A 15,992-nucleotide genomic window follows, 5' to 3' on the forward strand; every position below is an offset into this window, starting at 1 on the left:
ACTGCCCCCACTGCCCCCCCACACACTGCCCCCCCCCCCCCCACACACTGCCCCCCCACACACACTGCCCCCCCACACACTGCCCCCCCCACGCACACCCCCCACACTGCCCCCCACACCCCCCCCCCACACACTGCCCCCCCCCCCACACCCCCCCCCCCACACACTGCCCCACACACTGCCCCACACACTGCCCCCCACACACTGCCCCCCCCCCACACACTGCCCCCCCCACACACACTGCCCCCACCACTGCCCCCCCACAACCCCCCCCCACACACTGCCCCCCCCCACACTGCCCCCCCCCCACACACTGCCCCACACACTGCCCCCCACACTGCCCCCCCCCCCACACACTGCCCCCCCACACACTGCCCCCCCCCACACACTGCCCCCCCACGACACACTGCCCCCACCACTGCCCCCCCACACCCCCCCCCACACACTGCCCCCACACTGCCCCACACACTGCCCCCCCCCACACACTGCCCCCCCACTGTACAAACTGCCCCCCCTTACACACTGACCCCCCCCCCCGACACAGTCTCCCCCTGTACACACTGACCCCCCCCCTTATACACCCTCTCCCCTGTCCAGTCCTACGCTGACCCCCTCGTACAGTAATGTGGATGATTCACACCGTCTCCCCCCGTACAGTAATACCTTTCCGTACGCAGTCCTGCGGGTGACTCAGCTCTCTCCTGTACCATAAGGCTCTCTTGCGCAGCACCGCAGTGGTGTACAGTGGTGCGGTCACCCCCCCCCCCCCCCACCCCCCACACCCCCCCCCCCACACCCCCCCCACTGCGCTGTCACACGCATCATTCCTCAAAACACTTAAGTCCTCACTTGACGCACCGTCGCAGACTCTCCCGTCCGGTAACGCAGTTTGTCATGTCATTCCTTCTGCTTAAAAACAGTCACGCAGCGCCCTTCGCCCGGGGTTAGGGTCTCGGAGCACCGAAGCGCTCTCTCTGCCCTCCGGGTTTGGGCGCCCCCCCCACACTGCCGGGGTGTGGGGGGGGGGGGCGGTGTGAATTCCATCAGAATTCCGGGATGGAGTCAGCCCTGTGCGGTGGGGGGGGGGGGGGGGGCGGTGGGGGGTCTCTCCGGAGGGAGGGAGGGAATCATCCCACTCGGTTCCCCCTCGGCAGGTTGGCCGTCAGCTGGGAAACCAGTGGGAGGTTCGCCGAACCGTGCGATCGTGCCGTCTGACCTGCTTCATGATCATCATAAATAATCATAAATAATATTCCACACAGCGCCTTTTGCGCCGGCCCGGTCGGCCCGGCCCGGTCGGCCGGACCTCTAAAAGCGCTTCCCGCGGGATTCACCTCTGGTCGCGCGGACACATTGGCGTTTCGAGGAATTTTCTGCAGAGGAAACGCGGCGCGCAGGCGCGTGAAATGACTGCGCGCCAACAAACCTGCAGCGTTTTGTCTTTTTGGCGGCCACGGCCGACGCCTGACAATTTATTTTAATTTTTCATTGTCCGTTTTTTTTCTATCAGAGGCAGAATGCCCAGAATAGAGCTGAATGGGATCAGTGTGGATTTTCCTTACATTCCTTACAAATGCCAGGAAGATTATATGTCGAAGGTGATCGAATGTCTGCACAAGGTAACCTGTTGTTACTGTATTTACAGTAAAACTGTTTGTACTGTACACTAAACAGTGCATTGTTGGGAGATTGTTGTCAAAGTTTTCGCACATTGAGATTTGAAACCGACGTAAAAATTACCAAACTGGAGAAGTTTTTTTGTCTGGAGTACAATACCTGAGGGTGTTAGATGCAACGGTCGTGTTTTTAGTGGATGTGAGTCCACAGGACTGAATCACTCATCCCCTTCGAGCAATAAATTGGGATAATATCCGTGTAGTTTAATTGTGGCTTAATTGTGTTGGACCACTTTGGACCAATGTCACCGTCGGTTCAGAGTTGGGTGCACATTTGCACTCCCAAGCATCACTGATGACCAAGCAATAATGTTTTGGATTACCTCTGTGACGGAGTCCTGTAGCTCAGTGGTTAGAGCACTCGCTTTGCAAGCGAGAGACCTGAGTTCAATTCCAGGCAGAGGGCGAAACCTTGGGCAAGTTTCCTTACTCCACACAGAGCCTAATAATAATCCCTTCCCCCAAAAAATAATAAATTGGTCATTTTCAATCTACGACTGTTTGTGGGACATTGCTGTGCGCAATTGGCTGCCGCGTTCGCCCACAAATATACAGTCAATTCACTTTACAGTGTGTTCTGTGAAGCGCTTTGGGACGTCCTCCCGACGTGAAAAGGGCTATATCAAATGCGAGGATTATTATTATTATTGTGTTGGATCAGTTTGGACCAATGTAACCGTCGGTTCAGAGTTGGGTGCACATTTGCACTCCCAAGCATCACTGATGACCAAGCAATAATGTTTTGGATTACCTCTGTGACATGGCGATGGAACGATGTCTTCCCAGACAGACCCAATTACACATCTGAGACGTCTGGTGCAGAAACAATGAAAATGTCACATTTGTTTTGTGCAGTGGAGCTGCTCGTTTCAAGTTCCTGCTTTGAGGCACCTTGAGAAGAGGGCGATTTACTCTTCATCTTGGCTACTCTATCCCTGTCCTGGGAGTGGTTGATACTCTTCACCGTTGAGGAACTCGCCTGGGGAGAGAACACGAACAAATAAAATGCAATCTGTGATGCGTCCCGGTTCTGTGCGCCAACCTAAAGATATATTGATTCAGTGCGATTTTATTTTTACGCCCTTGCATGATTATGGCCTGCTGACGTAGAGGCATATTATCATTTATAATAATCCTTGCATTTGATATAGCACCTCATCACATTGTTACGACATCTCAAAGCGCTTGTATACTTAAAAACGTCTTTATACTATAAAACAGAAAGGTGATCGTCAGCTTTGCAATGTGAATAATAATAATAATAATCCTTGCATCGATATAGCGCCTTATCACGTCTTCGAGATGTCTCAAAGCGCTTCACAGAATTTATCCTAAAGTGAATTTACTATATATTTTGTCTGTAAAGTGAATAACTTATGCGTGGGCCTTAGCAGACGGTGTGATTTTGTCAATCAATTCATGATTGCCGCTAATATATCCTCTGTGTAAATTGTCTTATCTTTCTCTTTCACTCCTTCCCCCTCCGCTGATCTGAATTGCCTTTCACAGGTCTTGTGTCTCATCTCGGCAACTGCGAAAGTAGCGAAAGCAGACAGGTTGACGGGTGTTTTTACGTAGACAATTTCTTATCGGTTCACGCTTGTTGTTTTGCAGAAAGTAAATGGAGTTCTGGAGAGCCCTACAGGCACAGGAAAAACATTGTGTCTCTTGTGTGCTACCCTGGCTTGGAGAGAACAGTTTAAAGATAGCATTTCAGCATCTAAAATAGCTCAACACATGAACGGGGAGGAGCTTTTTGAAGGAAGATCACTGTCCTCATGGGGGAGTGCATCTGTGGATGATCATTCAGGTAATATCTAGTTTAATTCCTCATCTCCATTCCTGAAGATACTGATTGATAATGGTCTTTCTATTCTCTATCTTGGGAACGTGGTCAAATACGGTGTTTGCATGAAACTGTCTAACTGCTTGGGAACTCTATTTGAGTAGAGTGTGGATCCGTGTAGAACTGTCCTCGGGGGGTAGAGCAATTGGAGTCAAGTTCATAAAGAAAGTAGGTTTTGCACGATCTATGAAAAGATGATTTTTAGTAAATAGCTTTTCTCTTCTTTTCGAATTGCTGTGTGGCTATGCCAAATGAGTCTGTTGGGCCATGTATCGTCAAAGGTCACATAGAGTAGTAATTACGGAACTTATCCAAACAATCGTGGCAATATGCTATAACAAAGTGACTCGGTCTCTCAAACCCCCCAATTAGAACTGTAGTTAATACCTAATCCACGCTTAGACCTGCAGCCAGAATGGTAATAGTCATAATAATCCTTGCATTTGATATAGAGCCTTAGCATGTCTTCGAGACATCTCAAAGCGCTTCACAGAATATACTGTAAAGTGAATTGGCTGCATATTTTGTGGGGTAGTGCTTCCTCCAGTTCATGAAACTACTCTGTTGATCTTGTGGGTTGGTTTACTGAGCAGAAAGTGGGGGGGGTGGGGGAGCGGTTGTATCTCCCATCACCTCACTATACTTTGGTGCTTAGAGATTTTAACAGTTCGTGACTTGCCAAGGTTTAAAATTTGCACATGCTATTTACCTTCTACTTAGCCTTCAATAATTTCTTTACGATTTCAATATTTTCTCTCAGCAAATTACAGTGATATCCCAAAGATCATTTATGCCTCGAGGACTCATTCACAGCTCACGCAGGTTATTAATGAGCTCAGAAGCACATCGTACAGGTGAGGAATCTCTTCAAGTGGAGGCTCAATTAATCTTCTGTTTGCCTTTTTCAAATCCTCTGAATTTCAGTTCTGATGCTCTTCACGTTTGAAGTGGGAAATATTAGTACAGGTCATGGCTTGGAAGCATTATAATCGTATGTGATTTCTGAGAATATTAATGGATAATCTTCAGTTACCAATTAAATCAGTTTGTTCTTTACTTATCCTTTCCTGGTGCGATAGAGATTGTAATCAAGGACTTTCGAAATCCAATTCCATCAAAATGGCCTTAAATGTTTGTATTTTGTTTTTATTGTTTCATATTGAGTTTGAATGATGGGCCGGAATTTTCAGAAGTTAAAGTTTGTCACGTCTGAGTGTACCCCAATGGTCCGTTATGAAGCAGTGGACAATTACTGTACATAAAAATAAAGCATTGCAGACACTCCAGTTGTGGGCTGCGTTGTAGAACTAAAGTAAAGGCAGAAATTGTCTGATTGTCCAGTGCCTTGGGATGTCCTCCCGACTTGAAAGGCGCTATACTTACGTAATTTTGTTGTCGTTGGTGGTGGTGGTCACATTTTAAGATATATTTCATGTTTTTGTGTCACACTGAGCCAGGATTGAATGTGCTTTGTGGCACTTTGTCACATTAGATGAACATATCGTGCTACCACAACATCTGTGTCATCCTTGTTCATAGTATTGGACTTGAGGTACAGGACTTGAGGTACAGATCAGCCATGTTCTTAGAGAACGGCAGAACAGGCTCGAGGGTCTGAATGGCCTAAACCTGTTTCCATGTTTCTATTCAGAGTGAAATTTTATGAAATGTTGAGGATATTATATGGCAGAAATTCCATGGTTTTCCAATAGGTATTGGAATGAATGATTTGACCACTGCAGTGTGATCTCTTGTGTTGCTTACTTGACTTTTTCCGTACAGACCAAAGGTTTGTGTTCTTGGGTCAAGAGAACAGCTTTGTATCCATCCTGAAGTCATGAAACAGGAAAGCAACCATGTAAAGGTAAGAATACGTGTACAAATTGTTTCGCTTATCGCTGTTATTTTTGCAATATTTTTGTGACCTTACTTTACATTGTTCACTTTTTCTGTTTGGTCTCGAGAATGTTTTTCTCAATTAACGAATGGCTACTTTTCACAAAAGTTTCTTTGCATTTCTGTGTTTTATCTCGTGTGCGTAATTATTAGTGACAATGTCTTACTTTGTCAGGATTGAGAAAAGTAGGATCTAAAAATGCCCAATTCTAATTATTCCCTCGGGTGAGCTGTTAAACCAAGTCCCGTGTGCCTGTTCTGGGGGAATTTAGGTGAACATTGAGAAGATGGCACTATTTTGAAGAAGAATAGACGTAACTTCTGGTGTGAAATTTATTCAACACACCCCCCCCCCCCCCCGATGATTTCTCTTGGTGTACTTTGCCTTTTTTATATAAACACCATTTTACAAAAATATCCCAGAAAAGCATCATTCCGCAGGGGAATCCTGCCCACAGTACTGTTGTTTTATTCATTTGACCTGCCCACGCATTTTCTAAATTTCAGCGAAATGGGTCTAAGAGTTTTAGTACTGTCACTTGGGAATCCTAAGCACGAATATCAGCCACAACTAGGATTTGAATTTGTCTCCAGGTATCAGGTGTTTCATAATATTATTTATAGCGACAGGGCTTCCTCCATCCCTGTCCTTTTTGGACCTGGTGGTGAAGTACAAAAACAACCTAAAAATGAAATTCTGTCTTCAGTTTATGGGCAAAAATGCATTGAGGTTAAAATGGAATACGTTGTAAATTTAACTCTTGATGTGTCAAAAAAAAATCTTGAAATGCCTATAAAATAGCCACTCGGGATCATGTATTAATTACCTTGTTTGCAAAGTTTGATTGATGGATACTGAGATTTTTGTCTTCGTTGCTGAATGTCGAAATCCTGACTTTTGTGTCGAGAAAACAATTGCAATGTTCTACAACTTAAACAATATTGTAACGCAGTGCTTTTCATACTGAATTCTGGAATATTAAATGAACTTGATATTAATTTTTTTCCAGGTCCATATGTGCCGAGCAAAAATATCCACACATTCTTGCCACTTTTATAATAACGTTGATGGTAAGAGCAGAAAGCATCAATCTTATTTTAAGTGAGGCTCATCGCAATCAGAGATTTAAATTATATCCTAAACTGAGGTTAAAGCAGTATTAATTTTGCCCTAATGGTTCCACAAATTGAATTAGTTAGGATATAGTTGCCTTGATATATGTATTTCTGTTTTTGCATCACCACCTGCTTATTCAAGATCCAAAAGACAATACTTTATTTTCACAAGTTCGCTGTGTGTGTGTGTGTGTCCTCTCAAAGTATAACTTTCGTAGATTGTTGTATTAAAAACAGAAATTTCCATGCATATGTGGAAGGCTTAGTCTGTGGATTAAGATACTCTTAGACATATCGATGGGTTTCAGATTCACTCAAAAAAATGCACAGCTTGCTGAACAACAACTAATTACTTTTACCAATTTCATCCATTTCAGAAAAGAGCACAGAAAAAGAAATTATTGAGAAAATTCTCGATATTGAAGATCTTGTTAAAAATGGAAGCAAACACAGGTATTGTCTCTGAACTGAATGTTTGTAATTTATTTTTAAAGGGATCTCTGAGTTGAACAAAGCTATGATATTAAAGCAAAAGCAGGAAATTAGGGTTTAGGTTTACCTGAGTTCATTGATTTCTTAAGTAAACATAATATTTTTTTCATTTGAGATTATTCAACAAATCCGATTTATCTGGTCTGAAATATTCACTATAAATTGAAAATAATTTAGCATTCAAGATAAGCATGTTATTTGCAAATGGTTCCACAGTTAGGAATAATTCTGCTCCCAAACATTTGTTGTTAAAACCTTTTTATTAACATTATTTTATTACCGTACAACTCCAAACTGCACCCATTCAAACAAAAATAAGCACTTTTGTGAAAAGTCACCAATACTTTAATACTTTGAGAACTACCAGAAGAATAAATAGTTGATGGTCTTAAATATTTCAGTACATTTGTGGGTTTTTTTGCTTCCTAATCCCAGTGAACGTAGATGACATGTTACATAGATCTTTGTTTTTTTTTCCTTGTGGAGATATTGTGAACAATTGGGTCATGTTTTCTGTCTCCTAACTGCAGCCTTCTATTGACAGAAGCTTGCGCACACATTATGCTGATTAACATTGCATGAAACCCAACATGACCTCAATTACTATTAACCTTTAGTTAAAAGGGTTGTGTGTCTTTGAAACCTCTTTTCTTGGACTTACAAGGTTAACCTGTTTTCAAGATACAACACCTAACAACTGTGATATTTTTATTACTCACATACTGTATAGAATTGTGTTGGAAGATTTACTTTAAAAAATGTACAGAGGGAGTGTTGAGTACAGTCTTGATCATACTTCAGTAAATATTGCATGCAAACAGTTATATTTTGTACTTTATAGCAATGGTAACTGCGGTTAATTATCATCACTGGGGTAATTACTCATTGAGTTCCTCCCTGATCTTGGGTAATTTTCTACATACGGAGTTAGGGAGTTGGTTGATATTTTTCCCTAAGCTTCAGTGACCAGCCATACCTAAATAATCTGGAATTTTGCAGTTGAATCATTCTGATTAAGCAATTCCATTCGCTCCCTCTCCATCTGAGATGAAATTCTTTTGCCTGCTAGAAGCGGTAAATCTTTTCCCAGTGTGGCTAAGCATGTTTGTTTGGCAGGGATTCAAATTTCTGACTTAGTTAGGTCTCTTCCATTTTACAACTGGAGGTGTTCAAACTATCCCTTAGATTGTTTTAAGGAGACATTGTTAACGCTGCATTTTCCCTGTAAACACTGAATGCAAGGAGTTTTTCATTAAAATTGTGTGATTTCCCTTGAAATCTTGGATCCTGTTACAGAGTGGATGTGTTCATGGATCACATGGTTGCATTTGCCTTTAAGATCGGATGTTTCCTCTAACAGCTGCATAACTCTATTCCTAATATTAAAGGACAAATGGTGATGGCGTAAACTTCCAGTAAAAGATTGTTTGGATAATTTGGCAGTTCAAGTTGTACATTGGGTGTTTCCAAACCACAAGATTGCAAGTTCAAGCCTCTGGTCTGCCTGATTCTCAAATGTACTTACAAGAATTGAAATGGAACGATAATGATGATTTAAACCACACTTTAGGTTGCAACATCTGCAACATATGAACTTGACAGAACTTGAGAGATTTATTATGCAGGTCTGCTTCATTGGACAAAATTCTATACATCATGTTTAAAAAAAACATATGGTGACATCAGACTGTTTTACACAACTCAGTTAAAATATTTGTTGTGAAAGTTTAGTAGCATATGATTAAGCAGCTGTTCATTGGTATAAAATCCACAAATATACTTGCGGGTTTTTCAGTGTCTTCATTATTTTGCTTTCAAATGCGCACAATACAATAATAAAAATTATTAGTGTTGAGGCAATTAAATGGTTGTCTATGTTTCTTCCAAAGAACAGCCTCAAGCAGTTTCTTGCTCAGTCTGCCTTCACAGTTGACCTCATCTTGTTCTGACCTGAAGTTCAGATACAGCACTTTACAGGGAGGTCTTTGGCTGTTGATCAGTCATTATTAGCTTGATCATTTCGCCTCTTTCTCCCACTCCGCCCCACACTCCTGCTGCCCCAGGACAAAGAGCTTCCCTTATCTTATTTCCCCAGTTTGCTTTTATTTTGTTTTTCGCCCCTTCATTTGCTTCAGTATTTTACCTAAGTAAGGGCAAACATTATTAAATGTACGTACAGTTTGATTATCCAGAGTGGAATGTTCTGATGTGTTCTGCTTCCACATCTCATTATACTAATGGTGGAAAATTATATATATAGCCTTGGGCAAATGACATTGTTTCAAAAGGCTGTAAATCAGTTCTTCAACTTTTCGGTGTCTGGTTAGGGTTTGTTCAAATGAGGTCAGGCTAATTACATTTCCCTTGTACCAGCCTGAAATATTACAGTAACTAGGTGATCATATATTGAATCCTCGGAAAAGGACATTGCTTGTCTTTGTTGTTCTGAGCTTGTAAATGTCACTGTTGACATTCTGGGATGACCTACTCTTACATCAGTCGTTTCTTCACAGAGCAGTGCCCCATAAAATTATTACAAGAATTATAAATTTGCAATGCATCAGAATATTAATTCACGAATATTTTGAGTTACAGAGGGACAGAAAAAAGATGAGTCGGCGCTCTTGATCATTATTTAGTGACCCTTACTAGAAAGTGTGCACGAGAGGACGTTGGGTCAGGATGGCTTAGCTATCGTTTCTCATAAAAATACCTGTGTTAATTAAACTGGCTTCAAAGTTAAGGCTCTATTTAAGAACTTGCCAATTTCTGGATACTTTCAAATGCTACAGTAATAAAATAAATCTAGTGCCAGGTAGAAGTTCTCACCATATGCATCCAAAAAGTCAACAAATGTAAGAGGCTTGTGTAATTAGACCTCAGATTTAATGGAGAAAAAACCCAGAATTCTTATTATCTTTACAAACATACAGAGATGACAATTTGACTGGTTAAAGATGTGTTTGACAGTAAATGTACAATATGGAAATGTACTAAATTAAATTGAGTTCTTTTTTTATTTAAATTCTACCATAAGGTAACTCTTATTTTATGTGCTTTATTTTTATTTTCTGATAGGGTCTGCCCTTATTATTTGTCTCGAGCCTTGAAGCAGAATGCTGAAATCATCTTCATGCCATACAATTATTTACTTGATCCAAAGGTATTTATTTCCTTTGTCACGTTCCTCAAAAGGTTCATCTGAAATTATAATTTGCTTTGCTATTCTAGTATAAGTGTGCTTGGAATATGTGCATGCTTAGAAATTGGAACCTAACGTGTGATGAGACTTTGAATCTTTCCAGATTCCTAATATCCTTTGATGTCTTTGATGTACGTATCTTATATAAGGATCCTGTAGAATTGCATTTTTTATGAGTTAGAATTGAAAAGCATAAATTGCAGTAAAAACAATATTGTACCTCACAGAATATGTCCAAGTACAGCTTCTTTCATGATGGAAAATTTTTTAAAACACACATTTGGAACCTTTCATCTCATATATAACAAATAAAAGTCAGAATTGCATATGGGAGGATTCCCAGTAACTCCAGTAGTTGGTAAAAGTGCTGCCGTACTAATGCAGAATGGAACAATGAAGGTCTCTGTGTCAGCAAATTTCAGCACCTTGTTTGATCATTAGCTATGGTTGTGATTAGCTTGTCATATATTAGTTGTAATAAATAAATTAATCAAATAAATTAATTAAGTTAAATTTGATATTACCTTCATTCAAGTACTTTTTATTCCCTTAGAGCCGCAGAGCTCACAGTATAGATTTACGAGGCACTATTGTTATTTTTGATGAGGCGCATAATGTGGTAAGTTTGTTTTCCTGATTTAAAAAAAAACTCAAACTCTTTTTTAACGCGTTCATTTTTCAATAAATAAAGGACATGAGCATTTACAATTTTAATGTTCCTGTACAATGTAACTTTTAGTTTTTCCATTTAATTGAGGTATTTAGTAAGACAATCATATTGCGGAAATCAAACTGCATTGAAACATTTTGTACGGGATTTCAATGCAGTTTTTGTTTCTATGACAAGCTCAAATTGATCTTAAATCTAAGACATTCAAATATTTTTACTAGAACAGTCAAATCTGTCTTCAGCAACCTCTCAGGACTGGGACAAAGTGGCCTTTATATAAGGTCCTTTGGGTTGTGAATGCACACTGGTCCTTAAATATTATGACCTCTAATTTAGATGTTTGATCTTTTTTACCCATGTTACCGTTCTGTTCTTTAATTATTTTTACCTGATCTAGTTCACACACAGATATGAGGTTCATTTTTTGTGTAAATTGTGGTATCAGTGGAGATATAATTGATTTATTCCACATATTTTATTATGTGGAGAACAATGCAAAATATTGTATGCTGTATATTGTCTTCTGGAGCAAAATTTGATTAATAATAAAGCTGCAGAGCTTTTGATTTAAGATTATAATATTATAAGGATTATTATTATTATTATAACACCTACAGGCGGTTAAGTTGGAGATTTTTTTCCTTTACATCCTAGGAAAAGATGTGTGAAGAATCTGCTTCGTTCGATCTTACTCCTTATGACCTTGCTTCTGGAATTGACATCGTTAATCAGATCTTAGAGGAGCAAACAAAGAGTGTTCAGCAAAATGAAAGAAATGCGGAGTTCAACATTGAATCATTCAACTCAGGTTTGTCTGTTCATTAGCATTCAAACTGCTGCATGAATTATGATAAATGCACTCATCTGAATTTGAAGCCTAATTGCCAAGATTGGGGAAGTTTGCTGAATTATGACCGAGAATCACCAATGACGTTTGAAATATTTTGTTACCTCGTTTCCTAATTTATACTTTTTCACGCCGCACTGCCCAGCAGACAGTCTAGACGGCACCAGTTCCCAGGCCTTGATCCTATTCTACAACTGTCAGATGAGAGATGCATGGCAATGCTTTTCATTCTCCTCCCTGTGGGGAAAATGCCTAACCTCCATTTAGTCACTCCCTAATAACCAGACTGAGATTGGGATCTAACTCACTCAGCATCAAACAGATATTCTACTGCTCTATGGTGCAATATCACTCATAAATAGTGTTCGTTAAAATACGATTTGAAATTCCTCAACGAAAGTAAGTAATATTGTTTGGGTCAATCTAGTAATTGCTTGCCATTCTCCCACACAATGCCCACCCTGTTCCAGTTAATTCTCTATACCCGTGATCACGAACGGCTTTTTATTTCATTTCCTCTCTTTTGTTGAAGGCCTTTTCACTCATTTTTTTCCCTTCTATTGGAATACAGTTCCAAGGGTGAACATTCACCCTCTGGTATCTCGCCAAGTGGCCATCATTTAAGTGTGAGACTTGACCCTGAGTATTCATTGAGTCGTGTTCCAGGCGAGACCGCTCCTTTGCTTCTCTGGTTCACATGTATGCATACAGTAAACTCCTGACAACTCGACCCTGGCTTAATTTGTCACTACTGCTTAAGTCATCACGCTACCAATATCCTGGCCTCATTTATTTATGTGGTTATACACATGGAGTCAATTGGCAATGGGTGTTCTGACTAATTATTCCTCTTATTTTGACTCCCATTCCCCCCCCACACACACACACGCACACACACGCCCAACAGATTCTAGGAAGTTGCTTATTTACTTTCTTAAAATTCCAATTCCATAGGCAATGAGATTTACGAACTTCTCTAACTGCTTATCCTGCAGTCGATTCGGCACATTCTTTATTTTTATGAATAATGTGAAGGAAAGTTAACATTTGATTTCTTTTTTTATTTATTTTTTTTTAATTTCAGGACTGAGCATGGACTTGAGCGACCTAGCTAAAATAAAAAGTAAGTACATTTTGTGTTTCTAAACATCATTTTGCAATACTGTGAATTTGTTGAGTTACAATGGAGCATAATTGCTAATTAGCACTCTTCCATTCACTGTGAACTGTCAGCTTCCCTCGTACATTTGTTTACTGGGTAATTGTCAGGGTCCATACCCCAATTGTGCCATAAATAAACAGCATTATAACAAAGCGGTTGACTGTAGTTTAGCAGTTTAGACAGAGTCTAAAACAACCGTTCGAGAGTCTGAAGAAGTCACATTTTTTTTTAAAAGATAATCTAAGGTTTGCATTAGTTTGCACTTTAGTGTGTACAATTTTCTCGTGAGGTTTTTGTCTCTTTAATAGTAGGTAAAATATTAGTAATGCACTAACACATAAGATACAAAAGATGTAGCTCTCAAATTACTTAAGATAGTAACTTTTTTCTTTCCTGTGCTTAAAAGAGATCCTGCTTGATTTGGAAAGTGCAATAGATTCCATCCAGTTACCTTCAAATGGAAGTGGAGTGACCAAACCAGGAAGGTAAAAATCTTATTACTATTATTATCTTGTAGTTCTCAATAACTATAGGCTTTTGCAGTGGAGCCAACTTGTTTTCATAGAAAAGAGGATGAGAAAAAAGAAAGGGAAAAATTATTTGATGTGGAATTTCAAACACTCCTTTCGTGCTGCATTTCTAATTATCTCATTTGCTTTGAAACATTTGCTTTTTTGTTTCCTTTTGGTTTAATTGCTCAGTAAATTCATGTAGTGTATAAAATCTTGAGCAGCATTAATGGATGGCACAAAACCAAATCACATCAAGATGACAGAAAGCAACTAATCTGCTAGCAACTTTTATCAGTTGCTCAATTTTCAAACACTTAATGCATAATGTTGCAATGTGACCCCAAAGGCATAGTTAACTTTTGTCAATCTCAAAAAAAATGATCTCGCCAACACCATGAAAGATATCCAGATCAGTCACCACAAGTATATGTTCATTAATAAATTGGAACCTGGTGAAGACTGAAGACATTTATTTCAGTTGAGTGTTGGAATATTATTTTTTATTTTAAGTGAGAGGTGAGGATATTTAAAGAACTTAAAAAAGTTGCTTTTTAGTTGCTGGTTGGTACCTTCAATTAAATAGAATTTCTTTTTGTGATAAAACTTAATTCTGGTAGATATTTTCTATGCAGTACTATTATATAATTGCTGCCCATAAATTTAATAGGCAATGTTATTGAGCCTTCCAATCCACTACTTACAGTAATAAAAATCAAAAAGATAAATATTACCATTAGTTTCCCAGCAAATTAAGAATTGAGAAACTTTAAAACCAGCTAATTAGAATTTGACCTAAAGAGTACCAGAAGCTTAATAAGAGAAGAACTAAATCAGTAATTGTGCTCAAGGGGATGAGGCGCAGTAATTGGTGTACAAATGTTGGTGCAGTTAGATTTACCCAGTGCATGGTAATTAAGGTAACGCATCAAGTAATTGACTAAAGATTATATTTAGTAATTAAATCTTTGATAAGTTTTGTTAAGAAATATTATATGTAAATTGCTGAGTGAAGTAAAAGGAGAGAATACATTAAAATGCTCAGCTCTGTACATTTTGAGGTTTTCCTTTTGAGTTAGAAAGAGAGTGAAAATGTTGCTGATTTCCAAAACAAAATCCAAATCCTTCCGATTGTAGATATTTGTGTGAAATGGAGGGTATTTTCAGGGCATACCAAAGAAAATACAGCTGTTTTGTTCAGTGAAATGAGTACTATCCCAGAAAATATACAACATCAAAATGTATTCTATGAAGGTACAGAATGGCCGCGGGTAACCAAGCTGGGTTTCACACTTATCATGCTCTGTGTCGCTAGTTACAAAAATAAAATTGGACTAAGTTCCTTAAGTAGTTGGTATAATTGCCTTTTTATGTTTTCCATACCTGGCATTTTTATTTGTATGGTCGTTAATTCGTATCCATTCCACTTAATATAATTGATATTGATGTGTTGATAAATGAAAACAAGTCTACCCTACTTTAATTATAGATCAGGACGCCGCTAGTTTTTTTTGTAGCCATTTGTCTTGTTGCAACTAATTTTGTGTACCCTTCATCTGCAGTTTCATCTTTGAATTGTTTGCACAAGCTCAAATTACTTTCCAAAGCAAGTCTACAATTTTAGAAGCATTGGACCAGATTTTGAGTTTTCTTTCAGGGCGTAAGTATTTAATATATTCTGTCCTTTCCACGTGCTTGCAACCTTAATAAATAGACAAGTAAGCATTCAGCTTGGTTCTTCTGGTAGTACTCTGAGCCTTAAAGTCTAGATTGTTGGAGGTTCCGTCTTTCGGAGAAGCTGTCAAAATAAGGTCCCTTCTACTGGGGGTTGGACATTAAAGAATCCATGACATTATTCAGAATTCAGAAGGGAGTTTTTCTAGGCTAATAATCCTCCAGAAAATTTTATTTTGTTTATCTGTTGTTGTTGGAGAATGTTTACCTTTTAAGTGAAAAACGTGCATTATTTGATGAGTAATATGTTCTATAATATTTTGTAACAAAGAGTTTTCTTGAACTCCAGCTGCTTCCCCAAGGCCCTCTCCCAAGGCCCTCTCTGTTTTGCGAAGAGTGTATATCAACCCTTCTGAGGAAGATAGAGGGGGACTTCAAATCTATTTTACTGAAGCAATATGGCAAAAAAAAATTGACTTTACTAGCAGCACCATAACACATTATTTTCTCATATTAGAAATCCAACAAGGTTTATGTAAAAGACATTTTTGTAAGTGCTTAACCACAAGAGTAACTTATTCCATTTATAATGGGTTTTCAGAATTTCAGATGTTTGCATATAACATTTGATTGCACAAGGGAAATGGAACCAACTTATGAAATTTCGAAGCTATGCCCTGCACATTTTGTGAATTTATGGTATTTTATTTGACTGAGACCATATGTTATGCATAGGCAATGTCTGTTGAGTATAGTTAATCATGTTTCACTAGCAAATATACAATTCCAGTCATGGTTATGAAGCAAAGATTGCTCATTGTGTTTCCTGTGATGGATAATCAATCATGCCAGCAGTACACTAATTGGCAACAGAATATAATAATGCTGAATGTTTATGTATC

General features: G+C 39.2%; 1 protein-coding gene across 1 annotated transcript in view; it reads left to right on the top strand.

Moving 5' to 3' along the window:
- The first annotated feature begins 1,510 nt into the window (after positions 1-1,510).
- rtel1 (regulator of telomere elongation helicase 1) overlaps positions 1,511-15,992 on the top strand; it is a 32,332-nt gene continuing 17,850 nt past the window's right edge. Inside the window, exons 1-12 of the mRNA XM_042341738.1 lie at positions 1,511-1,619; positions 3,291-3,486; positions 4,283-4,376; positions 5,305-5,386; positions 6,429-6,489; positions 6,912-6,987; positions 10,105-10,189; positions 10,782-10,847; positions 11,553-11,706; positions 12,830-12,868; positions 13,314-13,392; positions 14,979-15,076. Coding sequence (XP_042197672.1) covers positions 1,518-1,619; positions 3,291-3,486; positions 4,283-4,376; positions 5,305-5,386; positions 6,429-6,489; positions 6,912-6,987; positions 10,105-10,189; positions 10,782-10,847; positions 11,553-11,706; positions 12,830-12,868; positions 13,314-13,392; positions 14,979-15,076 — 1,132 coding nt within the window. The 5' untranslated portion in view covers positions 1,511-1,517. The remainder of the gene's footprint in view (positions 1,620-3,290; positions 3,487-4,282; positions 4,377-5,304; positions 5,387-6,428; positions 6,490-6,911; positions 6,988-10,104; positions 10,190-10,781; positions 10,848-11,552; positions 11,707-12,829; positions 12,869-13,313; positions 13,393-14,978; positions 15,077-15,992) is intronic.

This window comes from Callorhinchus milii, unplaced genomic scaffold (assembly GCF_018977255.1).
Source record: "Callorhinchus milii isolate IMCB2004 unplaced genomic scaffold, IMCB_Cmil_1.0 Scaffold18, whole genome shotgun sequence".
Taxonomy (NCBI): Eukaryota; Metazoa; Chordata; class Chondrichthyes; order Chimaeriformes; family Callorhinchidae; genus Callorhinchus; species Callorhinchus milii.